Genomic DNA, 21600 nt, shown 5'->3' with positions numbered 1-21600 from the left:
TTGACTTTGGGGAATATCCTTTTTTTTTTTTTTTTGTTACCGTATTAGAATAAAGTGTACTTGCACATCCACTCAAAGGGTGGCATTCTCATTTTCACAGTGTGCGCATTATTTTTGAACTAAGCAAGAGCACACAAAAAAAGAGATAAAAGAGATGAGATATGAAAAACTGTGTGCCATTTCCGAAAGACGTTTTCCGGCTGGACTCACGCAGCGACCCAATGTCTTCTCCGGTTCTCACATGTCCGCCCGAGAATTGCCATTTTCAGCTTGGGATCGTCACGACGACCGCCCACATCAACGGTTCTCCCTCAGCCGCCGAGAATGCGCTTTTTTCGTGCCGTTTGTCTTTTGGATTTGACTTTTAATTCAGTGGGAGATGAGGAAAAACCACTGTTTACTGTGTCTACTAAAAATGATTATAGCGGACAGCCAGAAGCCAAATCAATTAAGACGCCACTTAAAGACATTAGATCCCAATCTAATTGATAAGCCACTTGATTGTTTTTCAGCGAAAATGTGCCGAATATTGCCAACAATCGTCCCACTTTGTCAGTGTTATATCAGTAAACCAGTGAGCACTGTTAGCATGCTCAGTGCAAAATAACCCCACGCTATTGCAAAGGAGGTGATATTGTGAGCAGCAAAAATAAAAACTGTCCTTTTGTCCAAAGACACTCTTCTTTTCTTTTTTTCAGTTTTGTTTTTTCGGTCAAATTTTTTGGCATATTGTCCTCATGAGTTAATGTTTCTAATCAATTTAAATTTGTTATTATTTACTGATTTTATTACATTTTATATTTCTGTATCAAATGGTCAAAAATGTACCTTGAGTGTATTTTTACAGTTTGGATGTGGCTTTTTTTAAATTCAGGCAAATTGATGCTCGTCAAGTCTTTTGTGTTACAAACAAAACAATGTTAATAAAGTTATACTTCATTATAAGATGATCTATGTTACTTTTTTTTCTTTAATATAAAAAAAAGGACACAATGTTAGTCAGAGGCATAGTTATATTAGTAATTTTATAGACAAATGATATTATTTACAGTGGCGGCAGAGAGTTTGGGGGCGGCGCGAAACATTTATGCCTTCCTTGGGGGGGCGTCATAGAAAATAATCGAGAAACACTGGCTTAAACTGTCTGACAGACAGCCTCAGGTTTTCCTGCAAAACATCCCGATAAACTTTTAAATTCATTCTTCCATTACTGATTGCAAGTTGTCCAGGCCTTGAGGTAGCAAAACAGCCCAAAATCATGATGCTCCCTCAACCATGCTTCACGATTGGGTTGAGGTGTTGATGTTGATGAGCTTTTTCTCCAAACATGACGTTGTGTGTCACTCCCAAAAAATTCAACTTAGGTTTTCATCAGTCCACAAAATATTTTGCCAAACTTCTGTGGAGTGTCCAAGTGCCTTTTTGTCAACAATGTTTTTATTTTATTTTTTTTGTACAAAGCGCTGGCTTCTTCTGTGGAGTCCTCCCATGAACACCATTCTTGGCCATAGTTTTACATATAGTTGATGTGTGCACAGTGATATTGGACTGTGCCAGTGACTTCTGTAAGTCTTTAGCAGACACTCTAGGGTTCTTCTTTACCTCTCTGAGTATTCTGCGCTGAAGTGTTGGCGTCATCTTTGGTGGATGGCCACTCCTTGGAAGAGAAGGAACAGGGCAAAACTCTCTCCATTTGTAGACAACTTCTCCGACTGTCGATTGGTGAACATCCAGACTTTAAGAGATGGCAGGTCATCAGAAAGCTCTTTTGACTGAGCCATGATGCACATCAGACAATGCTTCTCATCAAGACAATTCTTACCTGATGCGTGTTTTATAGTGGGCAGGGCAGCTTTAAAACCACTCATGTCTGATTGGGCACACCTGACTTAAATTGTTTGGTAAAAATTGGTTTCCATCGCTATTTAAGTCTCCTTAGGCAGAGGGTTCACTTACTTATTTTTCCTCCTTTTGCCATTGTTTGCACTCTGTCCTCATTAAAATATGAAAACCTATCAATGTTTGGGTGGTTTTAGTTAAAGCAGACACTGTTTTTACATCTGTGTGATTTTGACAAAGATCAGATCCCATTTGATGGTGATTTTAAGCAGAAATGTGAGAAATATTAAAAGGTTCGGAAACACTTTATAATAACTATCCGTTCACCAGTTAATAGATCATTAGTAAACTGTTGATAAATGATTTATTGTTGATTTTGTGAAGTATTTGTCAGTTTGTTAAGCATTTACAGGGTGTTCTTAACCTGAAACACAGTTTGTGTTTCAACGTTTCAAGTTTTTGTGAGTAATGTTTGGCATTTCTATCTTTTCAGATTAAGAAAGGCAGCGCTCATGTTGCACATTTAGGAAAATCTGCCATTGAACCAACAAATATTTGTACTTTTCTTTGTATATTTAACAAATAAAACTTATGACCTTCAACATAAATTGTATATAGTTTTATTAAGATCCATCAACTACCATGGGCATTTAGAATGGGGTCAGCCATATTGGAACACCCTGTAAATGCTTAACAAACTGTTAACAAATACTTCACAAATCAACAATAAATAATTTATCAACAGTTTACTAATGATCTATTAACTAGCAAAACGGATAGTTATTATAAAGTGTTACCAAAGGTTCAGATATGTTTTCATACCACTGTATTTCCACATTCATCTTCAAAAGCCTAGTTTCTTTTTGTCTACATGTCTGAAAAGAAGTACAGCCAACTATGTTCCAGTTTAAGGCCCTACGTCTGAATTAAAGGCACATTTTTTTGTAGATCCCAGGTCACATCACGCATGTTTGGGTATTTACATCTGAAAATGGGGGCTGAGGGTGCTCCTGCCCTTTCAGCACTAATTAGGGACAAATGTTTTGACATTTTATCAGGCATGCTGGAATTTTAAAATGTAACAAATCCCATTTGTACCCTAACATAAGATTTTGAATGTAGGTATCCAATAAAGAAGCAGAATGTCAGTTATGACAGATGTATTATTGCTTTAAACAACATCCACAAGGTCTCACACAACTCACAATTAGTCAGTACACTGAACAACACATAAACAAAACTCATATTGCCACACTTTTAGTTTTGTTTGAAACAACGTGTCTGACAGATGGTATATTTACCCTCCTCGATGGGCCTCTGAGAGCATATCCTATTTTAATTGAACCAGCCGACTGTGCGCAACAATAATCGCCCTGTGGAGTCATTTGCTGATGAAAATGACTGGGTGTGGATCATAAAATAATGTAGGTAATAAACACTGTTTTTGTTGAAAGTCATACAGATGCATGGAGAATTGTCGCTGTTGTGTATTTCTCAAACAGACCAGCTGCCCTCAAACAGAAAAACACAAGAGAAAATGTATATAATCAAGGATATTTTAGAGCAGAAACTGACTCTAATAATCCTACAAAGTGGGAACCATACAATTTTTCCCAAATATGTTTGTAAATTAGTTAGGTAGCATTGATGTTAAAATTTAATCATAGACTTCAAAATATATTGACAGGACACGGGGTGCGGGCCTATCTCCGTCAAAGTTGACCGAGTGGAAACACAGATAAAGAGCTTTTTATGTTGAAAATTCTTGTGAGGAAATGCTTAACTCCCTGAATTGTTTATTGATATGGAAGTAAAACAGTCTCGATTCTTGGTTAAAAGAAAAAAAAAAAAACAGTGGCGCCGCCTTATCACCACAAAGAGCTTTTTACATTGAAAATGTTTGTGTATAAATGCTTAAATCCCTGAATTTTATATATATATATATATATATATGAACGTAAAACAGTCTCGATTCTTGGTTAAAAGCAACAAAACTGGCAGTTAGCATTGATTTTACATAAATATAGCAAAATATGACGCCAATGCTGTATGGTTAATTTCTCCCATTGATTTTTTTCACGTTTCAAAATGCATGCACGCTACGAAAATATAATAATTACCTTGAATCCTCAAACAATCACTCCTGAGACAATCCTTCCTATTTGTATGCGGTACAGCTTTCATACTTTTTCAACCTAAATACGGCATTGGCTCGCTGCATGCGTTTGAGAATAACTGCGACCGACTTCGACCAACTGAAGCGGAGTGTGGGACGGCCCCCAACTTGAAGGTGTGGTGCAGTGTCTGGGGATTGTGTCTCATCAATATCATTATGAAGTCTATGATTTAATCTTGAAATTATTGAAATTGCTATATTAAACGGTTTTTCCACCTACAGTCCATTCGTGGTTAATTTATTAAAATCTGTGGTCTACGAGGGTTAATGAAATAAAAAGTTGCTTGAATATACATACAATACATCTTGCCGGATGCTTTTGAAATAAAATGTGTGCAAACAAACAGCTCCTTTGTTAAAGATGCAAAAGAAAAAGAGGCATCTGCATGTGTTTACAACACACACAAAAACTAAATGTGGGCTGAGAGGATCCAACACATTGAACAATGTCAACCAGTAAGCCTGCATTATGTAAAATGTGGGCAAGCAACTGCTTCAGTGTTGTGCATCACTTTCAACACACTGAGTCATGGGGTTCCTTTGTGTAATAACGACAAGTAGCAACAGTCCCAGCATATCCCAGCATGAAGATTGGACTGGGCCATTCAAGTACACTGAAAACATGCTCAACACATTGCCATCATTTTGCAAGAGCACCAGTAAAAACAATGTCAAATGCCAAATAGATAAAACACAGCAGAAGGACAATGAAACACATCAAAGAACATTCATTAATTCACTTTCCATGCCGCTTTTCCTCACGAGGGTCGCGGAAGTGCTGCAGCCTATCCCAGCTAACTACGGGCAGGAGGCAGCAATAAAATAATTTTAAATATGCACATGTATACTGCATGGATTATAAAAAACATTTGATTCATTCATTTTGAACAGACAAAGGAAGAAGAAGCAGTCTTGTGTTGTACAATCCTCAAGTCAAGCACAGTAATGGTGCAGTACATGGAAGGTGACTTTTTCTCTAAGCAAATTTTCTTACTGATGTCTTTTCCAGCTAATTGAATATTGATTTTATGGTTTTACATTTAAAATGGGTTGTGTAACCACTTTTCCAGCAGTGGTTTGAAGGAGTGGCAGTCATGAGTCATGACTGACTCATATTAGTTTTGATGCAATACTGGCAGCATCTCCTTCACAGAAGCACCACACATCATAACCAATACTTGAGTATTTTTGGTTTGTGTGAGTGTTCTAGTAGTTACTTATATAAAGCTTAATTTCCATGTGAAAGCAAGAATCCTTAATTTTAGATACAGGTAGTCCCTGGGTTACAAACAAGTTCCGTTCCTACACTGGCGACATAACTAGAATTTCGAACCTAACCCTTTAAGTATTCCTAAATAACCCCCAAATCTCAAAATATCTATCCAAAAACATGTATTATTTGTCACTGTATTGTCTTTGCAAAGACGTTGGAACTAAGTCCTAGCTAGACAGCGGGCTAAGCTACGAAATGACGATGACATACAGTGGGGCAAATAAGTATTTAGTCAACCACTAATTGTGCAAGTTCTCCCACTTGAAAATATTAGAGAGGCCTGTAATTGTCAACATGGGTAAACCTCAACCATGAGAGAGAATGTGACAAAAAAAAAAAAAAAAAAACAGAAAATCACATTGTTTGATTTTTAAAGAATTTGTTTGCAAATCATGGTTGAAAATAAGTATTTGGTCAGGACCAAAAGTTCATCTCAATACTTTGTTATGTACCCTTTGTAGGCAATAACAGAGGCCAAACGTTTTCTGTAAATCTTCACAAGCTTTTCACACACTGTTGCTGTTATTTTGGCCCATTTCTCCATGCAGATCCAGAAGACTTTAAACTCCCTCCAAAGATTTTCTATGGGGTTGAGATCTGGAGACTGGCTAGGCCACTCCAGGACCTTGAAATGCTTCTTACAAAACCACTCCTTTGTTGCCCTGGCTGTGTGTTTGGGATCATTGTCATGCTGAAAGACCCAGCCAAGTCTCATCTTCAATGCGCTTGCTGATGGAAGGAGATTTTCACTCAAAATCTCTTGATACATGGCCCCATTCATTCTTTCCTTTACACAGATCAGTCGTCTTGGTCCCTTTGCAGAAAAACAGCCCCAAAGCATGATGTTTCGACCCCCATGCTATAGTGGGTATGGTGTTCTTCGGATGCAATTCAGTATTCTTTCTCCTCCAAACACAAGAACCTGTGTTTATACCAAAAAGTTCTATTTTGGTTTCATCTGACCATAACACATTCTCCTAGTCCTCTTCTGGATCATCCAAATACTCTCTAGCGAACCGCAGACAGGCCTGGACACGTCTGGCAGTGCAGGATTTGAGTCCCTGGCGACGCATTGTGTTACTGATAGTAGCCTTTGTTACTGTGGTCCCAGCTCTCTGTAGGGCATTTACTAGGTCCCCCCGTGTGGTTCTGTGATATTTGTTCACTGTTCTTGTTATCATTTTGACGCCACGGGGTGAGATCTTGCATGGAGCCCCAGATCGAGGGAGATTATCATTGGTCTTGTATGTCTTGCATTTTCTAATAATTGCTCCCACAGTTGATTTCTTTACACCAAGCGTTTTACCTATTGCAGATTCAGTCTTCCCAGCCTGGTGCAGGTCTACAATTTTGTCTCTGGTGTCCTTCGACAGCTCTTTGGTCTTGGCCATAGTGGAGTTTGGAGTGTGACTGACTGACTGAGATTGTGGACAGGTGTCTTCTATACCGATAATGAGTTAAAACAGGTGCCATTAATACAGGTAACGAGTGGAGCCTCGTTAGACCTAGTTAGAAGAAGTTAGACCTCTTTGACAGCCAGAAATCTTGCTTGTTTGTAGGTGACCAAATACTTATTTTCCACTCTAATTTGGAAATAAATTCTTTAAAAATCAAACAATGTGATTTTCTGTTTTTTTTCCACATTCTGTCTCTCATGGTTGAGGTTTACCCATGTTGACAATTACAGGCCTCTCTAATCTTTTCAAGTAGGAGAACTTGCATAATTGGTGGTTGACTAAATACTTATTTGCCCCACTGTATGTCTGGGTGATTTTCTGACTTTATTCGGCTGTTCATAACATCAACAAATGAAATAAAATAAAAATGAAATTAAATGTGTTTCATCTTCAATAACAGCAATTCAAATTTGCGCTTATAACTAGCTGCTGCTACAGCCATCGTTTGCCATTCAAATGATTAGCATGTATCAGTTAGTGTCCGCACATCATCAAAAATATATGAATATACATGTGTGTATATATATATATATATATATATAATATATATGTATTCGGCCACGATTGAAAACGCAAAATAAACAGTATAAAAGTTGTTATGTATGGGTGTTGCCCAGTGTTGTTAATAACGTTCTTACAGTATAACACCGTTACTAACAGCGTTATTTTTTTCAGTAGTGAGTACTCTAATTAATTATTTTTATCGGCTTGGCAACGCCGTTACTGTTACTGTTGATGTAAAGGCGTGCATTACTATGCGTTATTACATTGGTTGAATGACAGGAGAAAAGTCTGAGAGACACGGACTCACGGAGATGAGAGAGCAGAATGGGAGTGGGGAGGAAGGAAGGGAGTTGTGACACCGTAGCAAACGCGATGCTAGGTGGCTCCAATAATACCTGACTTTAGCCGTTAGCCTACAAACTACGCCCACATGATGATACGGTAGATATCACATGTATACAGAACTAAATGCGAAATGACAGACACAGCAGCATTAGCACATGCATAGAGAACTAGATGCAAAATGATAGCCTGGACAGCATTAGTAAACAGCCGCCATCTTAAAGCAGTAGACTTCTCAGGAAGGTTTAGTTGTAGAGAACCTTCCAAGCAGACCTAAGTAACTAAAATACTCATCAATTGGCAAAATATTGACTTGAATCTATTTTTAATTATGAAACAGTTTTAGAACTTTCACATGTCGAAAGTAGACAGAGGGAAACTAATGCAATAATGGGAGCAATTTTAACAGCTTTAACGGTTGATTCACAACATTAAATGACTTCCAAACATAGCAAAGGTTACTATGTTGTTTTTGTTTTTTTGGAATGAAAAAAAAAAAAAAAAAAGTAAGGTAACATTAGTTACTTTGCTAACTAATTACTCTTACATTCAGGTAACTGAGTTACTAACTCAATTACTTTTTGGGAGAAGTAATTTGTAACTTTAATTAATTACTTTTTTAAAGTAAGATTAACATACCTGTCAAGTTGTACGGTTTCGGCGTAATTTGTACAAGTGAGCACTGACTTTTAAATGTGTACGCCGTACCTTCAAAATCTGTACGTTTTTCGTGCATTACATTTTTTTTTTCTCCGTTCGGATTTTGTCACCGTTTCGGCATCGAGACAATGTGCATTATCATGCGTTACTTTGGTTGAATGATGCGAGAAAAGTCAGAGACTCGGAGAGAGAAGAGTGTTTGTTGTGACGCTGTAGCAAACCTGATGCTAGGCTAGGTGGCTCCAATATTTCCTGACTGTAGCTGACAGCCTACAATCTACACCTAGATATAGAACTACATGCAAAATGACAGACTCGGTGGCGTTGGTAAACAGCCGCCATTTTAAAGAAGTAGACTTCTCAGAAAGGCTCTGTTGTAGTGAACCTTTCTAGCGAACGTTTTATCTGAAATACTTCTAAATCGGCAAAATCTTGACTTGAATCTACCTTTAAATGATGAAACAGTTTTAAAACTTTCACATGTCGAAAGTAGACAGAAGGGAACTAATACAAAAACGGGAGCAATTTTAACAACTTTAACGGTTGATTCACAACATTAAATGACTTCCGAACATAGCAAAGGTTACTATGTTTTTTTTTTGTTTTTTTTTTTTTTTTGTTTTGTTTTTTTTAAAAATGAAAAAAAAAACATGAAAGGTAACACCAGTTACTTTGCTAAGTAATTAATTACTCTTAGATTCAGGTAACTGAGCTACTCGCTCAATAACTTTTGGGGAAAAGACATTTGTAACTGTAATTAATTACTGTACTTTTTAAAAGTAAGATTAACAGCACTGGTCATAATGATGAAGTCTGCAGAATGAAAAGTGACGAAAGCGGAGATTTTATTCTGCCAATTTGTTGCCGAACACAATTTGCCCGCAACTATTGCTGATCACTTCTCAGAATTAGCAAAAGAAGTGTTCCTTGACTCAAAGATTGCATCGGTAAGTTAATTTATTCAATTGACCTTTTTAATTTATAATTGGACACACTAACGAACTACCTTCAAGTCAAACTGAATTGCCATCAAAAACATGATAGAAATTCACTGTTAAATTTTTAGTAATCATGATGTAGCTGAAGATATTGATTGTTCTTTGAATGCACCAGGTGATATTTTACAATATTACCAATAAATTCATATTATTTTAAAAATTGAGTTTTATTTTTGTTTCATATTGCACGCTATATACGACGTTGTAAGATTAGTTACCAATTTGTAAGGGCATACGTCACTATTTGTAAGATTGCCAATGGCCTCGGGTTGACAGGTATGGATTAACAACACTGGTGTTGAGTCTGTGGATGCTTCACAAGCAACAAATGTACTTGCAGGTTTTCCCCTCTCTTTCTCACTCGGCTGCGGTTTCGTTGGAACTAATGCGCTTTTCCTCGTGTGTGCGCTTACCCGTGCGCTCTTCTTCGTGTGCGCAAATACGTTCTCTTTCATGCGTACATGCACTCTTACTCGCGTGCCATTAGTACTACCTGCTCTGTGCTTCGTGCGCCAAGATAAAAGCATGCATCACAAACGTAATCCTTAGAAAAGGAGAAAAAAAAAAAGAGACCCCAGCGTCGCGAAGTCGAAATCACATACTGTAAGTCGGGTACGTCGTAACCCGCAGACTACCTGTAGTATTCATCATGATTTGTGATAGTATTCATTTACAATATTATTCTAGTCACAAATCTTTCAACTTAGTCAGGGGCGCTGGAAGTCACTCACAGCAGGGGGTGCTAAGGATCTTTTTTTAGTTTTTCCAATCCAAAAACAGCAGTTTCGGTACAAATTTGTCAGGCTTGCGAGTTTTCTCCATACACAGGGTATCCGCGGGGTCTTAAAAAGTCTAAAAAAGTCTTCTTAAATCCAATCATTTGAATTTTAGGCCTTAAAATGTCTAAAATTCTCGAGAAAATCTCATTCAATGTCTTAAATACAATATTGAAAGGTCTTAAAAATCTATTGACATAACGTCCTTTACTACTTCAGTATTACTACTAGTAGTACTTCGTGCTCATTTGTATCACAGTGTGAAAGAGCTTCATACACTTTGCAAATAATTCCGGGCCTCCAATTTTTCCTCAAATCTTTTGTACGTTTTTTGGCGGTATCGATGTGAAATGGGTGTTGAATTTTATTCATTATGGTAAAAAATTATTTAAAAGTCTTAAATTTGACTTTTTGAACCCTGCAGAGACCTGCATACAAGGCATGAAGAATGGCAGTACACTCATGCTGGAAAGTTTACGTACTACTACCAGGCTACTACAAAGGCAGCGTTTTGTTTCACCTATAGTGTGTGTTGGAGTTTTTGGATTGGAAATAAAAGTGCCCGTTTGAAAACTAAAAGATCCAATAATATGCCTCGGTTTAACGCCCCCTTTTCACAAATAGCACTTTATTTAACGTGACCCGGTAACAAGCAAGGTGTCAGGTGCTGACCATGTTATTAAAAAAAATCATAATAAAAAAAAAAAAAAAAAATTCAACATATATATATATATATATATCCCAAAGTTAAATACACTATTGTTTCAATATGTTTTTTTAATTAATTTATTTATTTTTACCCCCAAAAATCTACAAAAACCTTTTTTCCTTCCCCAACAACAGGGGGTGCTGCAGCATCCAACTTCCTGCGCCACTGAACCCAGTGTTCTTTTGCCTACAGAAACTTGACTTCTTTAGAAATGATGAATCTGACAGTTAAATCAGAGGAAAATAAGGTATTCAGAATCAAAAATTAAACTAGCAGATGTTTTCCTTCTCCGTCACAAATCTTATAATCATTATTTTATACAAAGAGAAAACGACATCTTTAGAGGTATCTGACACAAAGGCCAAAGTAGTTGAAGTCAAAGCACAAATCACTTCTTCTTCTGCTATTTTTCAAAGCCGTCCACATCAAAACCTTGGATACTATTATTTTTTATTAGGAATATGGTTTTGAATCCTGGTGTATATACAGTACAATAAGGCCAAAGGCTCTGGTACTTAGTATCATGTTCGCATCATTAACACTTTTCAAGTAATTATTTCAGACACTTGTTGCTCAAGGCTAACTCAAAACCAGTCTGGTATTTAAAAAAAAATCATTATATAAAACTCCAAAAGAACTAAAACATGTTGTTGAACTGCAAATCGGGAACATTTTAGATATTGTCGCAGTAACGTTTAAACCCTAAGCGTTAATGGTATCATCATGTATAGACTTACTGTAGATGTTTGTTCACTGTGTAATACCAATAAGAATTTCAAGCATGCTTGGACAATGCTAAAAGCTTCACTACTAATTGAATTATCGGGTAGAGTTGTACTCACATTATAGTGTTGTCCCACAATGCACAGTGAGGGTTGAGAGTTCCCTGAAAGACACAAAAATTGGCAAAATGTTTATGAAACAAAAAGTGATTAAAGTAAATGATTAATTCTCATTATCATCAACATCAGAACTGTAGTTAACCTACAACACTGTGTTTGCCCTTCAACACATTTTCTTAAAATATCTTTAAGGGATACTTTGGAGAATATTGCACTGGTAGTCTCTTAGACAAACACACTCTTACAATAAAAATAAAAATGTTATAACTGAGATAATGAAAGATAAAAGGGTTATAAAACACATTGTCTTAGGTAATTACAGGATTATTCATAATAATCAACCACACAGTGCTTGCAAATGAGTTATCTAGCTTGATGAACTACGCTAACAGGTCATGGTAGACACAATGAAAACTTCACAATAGTTTATGAGAATATGATTCTGTGCTTACATTGGCCAGGTGAGCCAGTTCAATCTCCAGGTGGGACTGGATGGCCTTAGGCTCTGGCCTAACAGTGACAGCAATGACCTTGGAGTTCACCACTGTGTGGTTCCTAAAACACACACCAAGAAAATGGCAAAAAGAATAAATGTCATTGTTGAAATTAACCTGTCTACAACCCTTTACATTACAATGTGACTGCAAAACCTGTTGTAAAAGTAATTGGACGTCTTAACCTGCGCAAGAGCAGTATCAAAAGCATTGCCTTAACTATAAAAGCATAGTTGTAGACAGGTACAATGTATCATTTTGGACAGGTTTTAGATTTTCCCAAGTATTCCATTACAGAAGTGGATAATAGCACAATGAAAACAATACCTACAGTATTATACTTGAAGTAGGGGATGTCAATTTTGGCCCTAATTTATTTCACGACACTTACAGTAAATACGCAATATTTGTAATGAATAAAGTTTTATCCTACAAATTGCTTGTTGTGTTTGTTCATTTAAAGGTACACTTCAATTGAATGGTGATTATTTTCGAGTGTACCGTTCATTTCAGCTAAAGAAAGCTGGAATAATTTTCAGCTCACCTGTCGACAGGCGCTAAAAAGATGAATAAAGTGGCAGCCCAGTTTTTGCCCAGATGAATAATCATTTTTTCATGTACAGTTGACTTTCACGCCTACATGTATGGCACTTGGTCATGCACAGTTTTCATCAATATCTGTCTGTACTGTATACAGTATATGGTATTTATTATAAAAAGCAAAATTGCCACTATCTACAGTATAAGCTACTATCTATAAAATTCCTTTTGTTTTCAATGACGTTTCTTTGGCACGCTGCCCAGCCAAAACCGTTTGACTGTGTGGAACCGTTGAAATGTCAAAATGACCGCAATTCTCGTGCAACGCAGGGAACCTTTTGGATGACCCCCCAAAAATTACCGTTCCCGCCAAAACGTAGGTTTTTTTTCAAAATTTTTATAGTCCTACATTTTTGTTTTATCATATTCACATAAATTATACATAGAAAATTTCAGAAAGGTACAGGGCATAAAAGTTCTATACATAATTTGCCAAAAACGTGCAATTCCCCCAAAAGTCACCAAAACGTTCCCATTCATTTTTAAAGGGAAGCCATTGGCGGCCATGTATGTCCTTCTATTCATTTTCAATGGCAGAAGAACGTGGGTGGTTGTGATTTTTTACCAAAATTTTACCATTATAACCAATTGACATTCAACTGGCGCCCAAGTAATTTGATGCCATGTACAGCCATGCCAGTCTATGCCATTGACGCCAATATACGTCCACGCCATTGACGGCCGTATACGTCCATGCTATTGACGGCCATGTACGTCCTTGCCATTGACGGCCACATCTGTCCATGCTATTGTGTGTCGATTCTGTTGATGCCAATGTACTTGGATTCCATTGATGCATATGGTAAATGGTAAATGGTGTTATACTTATATAGCGCTTTTCCACCTTTCAAGGCGCTCAAAGCGCTTTACACTATCTATGTACTGGGTGTCGATGCCATTGACCAACATGTATGTCAATTCTATTGATGCCAATATACTTAGATTCCATTGACGCATCTATTAGTCCATGACCTTGACCATGCCCATGTACATCAAAATATCAACAGGAAATGATCTGATATCAACAGGAAATGAGCCTGAAATGTTCCCTAATCAACAGGAAAGTGTCCTGACATAAAGGTGACCCCATGGGGTTTACTCGTCAAAGAAGCAACACTTGCAATTTCTCCAATAATCACATTTTCTTGTTCTATCAGTTTCATTTCTTTTTATATGTGAATATGCACACATATTTTGGTGCTTTTAGGGGATTTTTCCAATGTTATTGTTCCTTTTTCATGATAAAAATTAATCACCCCCTCCAAATCAATAAACACTTATTCTATTTTATTCTACTCTGAAATACCAAGATTAATTGTCACTTCAGTTTGGTATAAATGTCGCCAAAGAATCTTATTTTATCTTGTAGATTTTGTATCTGAAAATCATGAATTTAATTTTTTCTTGAAAGGATCCATGGATAGAAAGACTTGTAGTACTTAAAAGATAAACATTATTAAGAGTTAAAATAATTGGATATTGAAACCCCTCTTGACATTTTATTTTTTATACAATTTGTAAGATTAGTTTAACTAGTAGGTCGCCGGGATTCCTGAGAATGACTCTAGCGACATAAACATGTCATATGTTCAACCCTTTCAGTTTCAACCTAAGAGAGAACTTAATGAGCATAACAGCTTTGTCAATATTTCACAAAATGAGCAGCAAAAGCAAAATGAACAGGAAAGACGCGATGAGACCAGACGAGAGTACGAAAAAAAAACGGTGTTCTGCCAAAATGTGGTACACCAGCGAAATGTCGTACAAGAGGCGGATTTGACACCCAAAGTACAACCGTGTGCTTTCGGCTTGTTTTGTTCGGATGCATACAGACAGAACATACTAAAGATAACTCAAGAAAATACTTAAACATAGCAATATCAAATAAGGGTGATTTGAATATGCTACGTGACTACTGTGGTCAACAGATCAACAATCTGCTTTAAATTTACCACAAGAAAACGCAATGCTTAAAACACTTGCAAAAAGTATTTTGAGGCAATGAAAAGGTAATAAAAGACTCAATAAAAAAACATATAGTAAGTACTCGCCGCTTTTAACCGATGAGCGTATGTGTTGGATGTCTCGCCGCGTAAAAGGAATTGCAGTCGTGCGGTAGTATTTGTCGAGTGACAGTGACAATCTACGTCATCACCCCGAGCAATTGCAGGTATAAAAACATACCTCTTTCCATAGGTAAAAACATGTACAAAATATTATAGATTTTAAATCAATGGCAATATTTTTTGTTTTTCTAATAACATATTTTAGTATCAGAGAACAATTGTGGCTTATTAGAGCCTATAAGTCTTTAAGTCCATGTTTCCCTTTAATAACTCCATCAGAATGTTTCAGTTCTTTAATCCTCAGAAAAATTCCATATAGAAAGTAAAAGTAGCGTCTTACACAGGATTTGCTATTTTTGTTCTACTCTAAATATAACAGAATACATAAAGTGCAAATTAAAGATTGCTGCTAATGGGTATGATGCATAGTGTGCTCATCTACTTTTGAGTAGGGCCACTGAAGTGATGTTTCAAAAATCACAGTGAATTTATCGTTGACTGAATGGTCCCTATTTTAAAGGAACGTTGCGGCAAGTCAGGCAACGACTGCCTATACAAAGAAAGGCTGTCCTTCCAGCACCGGTGGAGCTGAGAATATTTTTGTCAAGCCTTTTGTATGCTTTGAGTCCCCTTTCAGAACATAGTGTAAAATGGGTATCAATGGACCTTTTATTAAACTCTTCTCTGAGTGCATTTGAATGACTACATTTAGGTGGAAAAAAGTTATCGTGTTCTTTATAGAACTTCGCAAGCTTGACATTTGGCAAAAGGTAACCTCTTTAAGTCTGACACCTAGTTTTGATCGGCTTATCCTTCTGAGAGGTTCACTGTCACGTCTCACTTAGAGACATCCACATTCACACCCTCACACGCATAGTAAAGCCAGCTACTCAACCTGCAAATGGTGGAGTGGTCATGGCAAAGGCTGCGCTGTCCTTGGGATATTGGTCCAAGGGATGCATTAAAACCAGGTGTTTGATTTGTGACAGCCCTCTGTTCTATTTAGGAAGGTCAGACCTAATTAAGTGCATTTTTCATGCAACACAGGCCGTTATTGTGATTCTATTTGAGGCAAAATGTGCCCCCGTGCCGTAACGCAGGAAGTGGGGTGCTGCACCACCCCCAAGTGTTGGGGAGAAAAGAAAAAGTTTTGGTACAATTTTTGAGGGTTAAAAATAATAGAATAAAACATATCGAAACAATAGTGTATTTAACTTTGGGAATTAAATATATATGTTGTAAAAGTGTTTATTCAAAAAAAAAAGAAAAAAAAAAATTAACAACACGGTCACCACCTGACGCCTTGCATGCTACCGGGCCACATTGAATTCTGGACTGAATTATGTTTCTTCTTCCTGCCTTCGACAGGGGCGGATGTGTTTCCTCCGTGCTGCTGCTTGCTGCTATCTTCATCTAGTCTAGTCTGTCTTTTTTTGTATTTCCTATGTGGCTCAACCGCGCTGGTCTCTCATACGAAAATGGATCTGATTAGTTGGTCTTTCAGCGCAATTGACAAGATTTTTTCAACAAGACACGGTGCACCAGGAGAGCCGTCTTGCCCGGACGGGACCTTCGCCGCTGGTTATGTGAGAGAATCATGGGATCACTGGAAGCCAGCGTGTCTTACTGTTCTGTCCGTAGAAGATATCGTGGATATTTGGCTGTTTGGAGTGACGCTGCTTGGCTTAGGATGTGTCCTGCTCTACCGGAAAGTTTCCAAGACGGCAGCTTTCAAGGAAATCAACAAATTGACCACGGATCAAACGGTGCAATTCAAAGCATTGGAAGATCACGTCGAGGCTCGGATCAAGAACTGGGTCCGTGGACTCACGGTTCGATCCGAGGAAGGATGGAGAAAAGTGGATGCTACCTTGCGCCAGGTGACGGAACTGTCGGGGCAGGTGACTGAACTGTCGAGTCAGACCGCGACTTTTGGCAATGATTTAAGGGACCTGAGATTTCGCTTACTCCATGAGGAGCGCAAATTTGACTGAAGACCAACCGTATTTGGACATATTAAATTACTTATTCGGCTTAATTTGATTATAATGTTCCTTCCCTTTCCCGAACACCCTTACCCCACCCCTCCCATATGCTGGAGCGAGCTGCGCAGATGGACCTATCTCTTGCCCTTGATCTCTTGCCAAGGCCGGGTGCAAGGCCCTGCGACTCTTATTTTGTGTACAGACATGTACAAATACTGATACATTTGCGCATACACACACTCACACACAACCTCCCCCCCTTCAGTCCGCCACCGCCTTTTTCTTACTATTGCTGACCCCCCCAGCCATGACTGGTAGTTCTCCTTTATTTCATACAAAAAATCCCTGCGCGTGACCTGTGCGTCGTGTCATACTCGTGCTATATTGTATGATATATGTGTGTCTACTTGTAACTTGCTCTGTAATTTCTGAAGAAGAGAGAAATGTAGTTGTGTGTCATTGCACCGTCTAGCTGCGGAGAATGACATTATAATACACGAGCGCTGTTACTTCCAATACAAAAACTAACACAGACTCTAGTTGAACTAGAACACTGTCTTTGTAGTAGCCTAGAAGTAGTTCATAAACTATCCGCCATGCGTGTGTACTGCCATTGTGTTCGCCTTGTATGGAGAAAACGCGCAATGACAAATTTGGACCGAAATGGCTGTTTTGGATGGGAAAAATTAAAAAAGATCCTCAGCACCTCTGCTGTGAGTTACTTCCAGCGCCCCTACTTCTCAAACTCTCAAGCTCAAACTTTGCAGGTAGCCGAACAGAAATTTCAACAATGTTCCACAATGTTAAATGAAATTCCTGTACTCTACCATTACTCTAAACCACTGATCCCCAACCACCGGGCCAGTTTCCATTTGCTACCGGCAGCTGAAAAATAATGAATGATTTGTTAACGACCGCAATCTGGCCTTTGCCTCTTGACACAGCTATACTAATCCGAGTAGAGATGTGTGTACGTCGCCCTCTTGTGGTTGGCCGCCCTCACTGGGGTTTTTGCAGCTCAGCCAATGTAAACAGTAGCATTAGCTGCTGTTAGCTGTGTGTTGCGGGCGGCAACGTCTTTGGGCACCTTTTTTACGGGGAAAATGCCACCTCCTGAGCAAGAAAAGTAGCTTACAACCAAATTCATTCTGCATAATATGTGGCTAAAAGCCAGCAAATGAGGCAACAAAAGTGAATGCACTGAAAGCATCACACCTCGTGGCGAACGGTATTGCTCAATCCAAGAAACCTTTCACGATTGGAGATAACTAATTAGAATAATAATAATATAATAATAATAATAAGCTAATATGCTTGCGACCAAGGATAATTTTCTTCAAATTTTAGGAGAGGCCACTGTTAAAACAGTTTAATTCAGCGTACAGTGAATTACATTTTCCCCACACTTAATGTTTGTCTTTAGCCACGTCGTGTTATTTTATATTTACAGTACTGTCATTTTCTGCTACACATTGCCAGTCCGTGAAAAAAAAAAGCCTATGACACACCGGTCCGTGGTGCAAAAAAGGTTGGGGACCACTGCTCTAAACTACTTATGGTTTAGGAATGCAGAATAATACTGAGGCTATTTCATAAACTGTTTATTAAATAATGGCAATTATATTTTGTATTAAATTTATAATGAGAATAGGCTACCGTAATACCGCATTATATAATCCCTTTATTCCCTTTGGCAACCTTAAACAAGGTATCTTGGAGGTGACGTATTCTGTTAAAAATAATAATAATAAAAGTGGAGAGAGAGTGCAGAGAGTGAATCTCTGAATTCAAAAAGAAAAAAGTTTTACAACTATGGAACTTTTAAATAATAATCATAAAAGGCTTTTATTTTGTATTTTTCTTAAAGCACAGCAGGCAATATATGTGAATGACACAGATTGGTCTTACTCTGGTGATGGTAGCATGAGTCCAAGGGTCTTGTAAAGAACTGTTCCCAAAATGAAGACAGGTGATCCCTCCATGTCTAATGGGAAACAAGATATGAAGTCATAATAGATCGTTAGCCAAATGTGATGTACCAAAAACATTTTAAAAATTTTTTCCCTCACAATAATGGTGGTAAAAAAAAAAACGTAATTTTACTTGGTTAATACAAAGACAAACTGTTCATGCGTGATTTTCGAAAACATTTCCTAATTAAATGTTCTTTTTTCGATGCTATAACAGTACTAATGGATCAGATGTTAAGGATTATGGTCATTAATTTGTTCTTTGGACAAGTTCTTTACCAAACTAAAGTAAAGCAGTCGGGACAAAAATGTGATGCAGTTTTCTCTGTAGGCACATACATTATTCTGTTATCATTGATATATACCAGTTAAGACAGATAGTAGCAATTAACCTAATAGTCTAAACAGTCATAAGGAGCTGTACAAAAACATAATGCTGAACCAACAGTGACTAAACAAGCACAACGAAGCAGACTGGTATAGCACCTACAATCATGTTTAAAAATTAGCTCCATATTTAATTTTTTTATCTTTAGTAATGGGCTTCAAATGTGTCATCATGTAGGCCGCTAGAAATTGTTGACTAAGTATGGAGTGAATTAAGAAAAAAAAAAATACAAAAGCCACTGAATGATATATCTGAATATTTGTTTTATCAGGAGATATTTTTATGACTACAGAAAAATATGGGAAATATTTGGAAACCAACCTGCACTTTGGGAGACAAAGAGGGCTTTTGGGATGACCACCTTATCTTCAGAGTTCCTAGCCCAGTCCACCATGCCTTTACGGCCTTTCATGGGAAAGTTAATGTCAGTCATCACTGACACCGCTGGGAGTCTCTGGATGCTTGCCACTGCACAAACGACACAATCAAACACAATTCATGTAGGTCAGTATAAATGAACTCAGAAAAGTGGTGTGAATTTCAATCCCATTTTAATCTACCTGACTCCTGGCAAAAGACACACCCTTTACTGGCCGCCAGTCAATCGCAGCGCACAAACAGTGACAGACAACTATTCACAGTCATGTTGGCGCTATCACTCAGTGGAGAAAAAGACCTGGCAAGTTTAACCCTGATTTATACTGTTATAGGCTATCACTTACAGTTTATCCAATAGAGCAAAAACAAACAATAGTTGGGGGAAAAAAAATCAAAACACAAGATTAACTTTGAAAGCCAGAGACACAACATTCCACCATCTCTTATTCCTCGGACCCCTTAGTTTTGTGAATTGAATATGAATTTGGAATTTATACAACAAAACGTCGTGCAAGTTTGATAATAATTTCAATGAAAAAAGAGCTTATCTTGAACACAAACAGACGGACATATGGGACTGAATATTGTACGTAACATTGGCCTTCCATAGGTTTCACTACACTGTAAATGAAAATATACAACATAAATTATAAACTTAATTTTTATCAACCTGTTGTGAACACTGATTTTTAATAAACAAGTACTGAAGTAATTTTAAGCTGGATAACATGACTCACTTGATTTATGTCAAAAAATAATTTTATGTACCCAGTGTTCTTTGAGCGTTCTTTCAGACATGCACAGATCTGCCTCGTCTATTTCGCGCTTTTCTGACACTAAAACATTCTCGCACACGTCCACGATGAAGCGCACCGTCAACTAGAGCTCTCTTCAGCACCATCACTTAATGTACTTACTTCACATTGATTTGGTAAGTAAATATTTTACTTTTTTATAAAATGTTGCGTTGCCTAGGCAACATGACAATTTATATAAGATTAAAATATTTATCTGTTCCGCCGCGATGGATGATGGGTAGTTGTGGCAAGCACGACTCAGAGTGGTGATTGCTGTTTCTATGTCATGTGTATTCTGTTGAATAAAATGTGTTGTTCCTTGGGTCGTGCGGTGTATGGGGCTCAAGAACAGCAAGTGGTAAATATAATCGTATTGCTAGAGTAACTTCACATTGTATTATGACTTGGATAGTATGAGCTTTACTGTTCTGAATGCGCAGTTATTATGAAACATTGCTACAAGCTTAATGAAGTTCACCCTTTTTCTTTATTACTTTATGTTTTAAGTTATAACACAAGCTGTGTTTTGCTGTTGAGCAAAAATGTTCCAATAAGCTTCTTTAACTTATTCACTCCCAGCCATTTTCACCGGAGCAAGGCCCTTCGCTCCCAGGAATTTTACTTGATTTTGACTGATTTTGCAAGGCCCACAGAAAATTCTGTTATATTGCTAATTGCATGGAACCCACCAAAAGAAAGATTAGACTCTCTTCTTTCAGCGGAAAAAAAAGTTAGTTCATATCTTTTTCCATTCCTTAGAAATCAGCATTAGAAAATAGCTTAGTTTGAGCAATTTTCCAATTTCTAATGAAAAAAACGGAGAAACTGAGCTTTTTGTGAAAGCATACATTTCAAACATAACTTTGACTTATACACAGCTATTTTTTGCTTTAGTTACATTCCAAACATCTGAATAATGTTTTCCTTTTACAAAATAAGATAAACAACAAGACAAATAGAGCTTTTGATCGCAAAGTCACCATTTATTTACACATAACTAAACTATTGAACTGTTGAACTATTTGCGCACATGACAACGGGGAAGGCTCTCGGCTGCTCCCGCGCTAATCTGATGAGTCCGGTCTCACTTTTTTGATCATCTTCATCATCTTCATCGCTGGCTTCAACCTCGGGCTAAGGAGTAACGCAACGTGAGCTCCGCAGAACGCGTGTGGAACCTGACGCTGTTGTGGACCATCTGTCTCATCAAGATAGATTTTTAAAAAATCCTTCTTTGACGATGGTTTTGTTTTCTTTTCAAAACACTCCTCCAATGTCGTTTGCCTTTTTTCCCCCGATCGTTCTCCACATTTTTCTCAAATTCTCACGTGTCTTCACAAGATCCC

At 37.6% G+C, this 21600-nt stretch overlaps 1 protein-coding gene across 10 annotated transcripts in view; it reads right to left on the bottom strand.

Moving 5' to 3' along the window:
- adgrb3 (adhesion G protein-coupled receptor B3) overlaps positions 1-21600 on the bottom strand; it is a 304460-nt gene that overhangs the window by 84178 nt on the left and 198682 nt on the right. For all 10 annotated transcript variants that reach the window (XM_057847941.1, XM_057847943.1, XM_057847945.1 and 7 more), the window contains 4 exons: positions 19401-19547; positions 18630-18705; positions 12029-12131; positions 11577-11620 (listed from right to left, as the gene is read on the bottom strand). In XM_057847941.1, the coding sequence (XP_057703924.1) occupies positions 11577-11620; positions 12029-12131; positions 18630-18705; positions 19401-19547 (370 nt within the window). The remainder of the gene's footprint in view (positions 1-11576; positions 11621-12028; positions 12132-18629; positions 18706-19400; positions 19548-21600) is intronic.

Source organism: Corythoichthys intestinalis, chromosome 10, assembly GCF_030265065.1.
Source record: "Corythoichthys intestinalis isolate RoL2023-P3 chromosome 10, ASM3026506v1, whole genome shotgun sequence".
Lineage (NCBI taxonomy): Eukaryota > Metazoa > Chordata > Actinopteri > Syngnathiformes > Syngnathidae > Corythoichthys > Corythoichthys intestinalis.
This window is presented reverse-complemented; position numbering and strand designations above follow the sequence as displayed.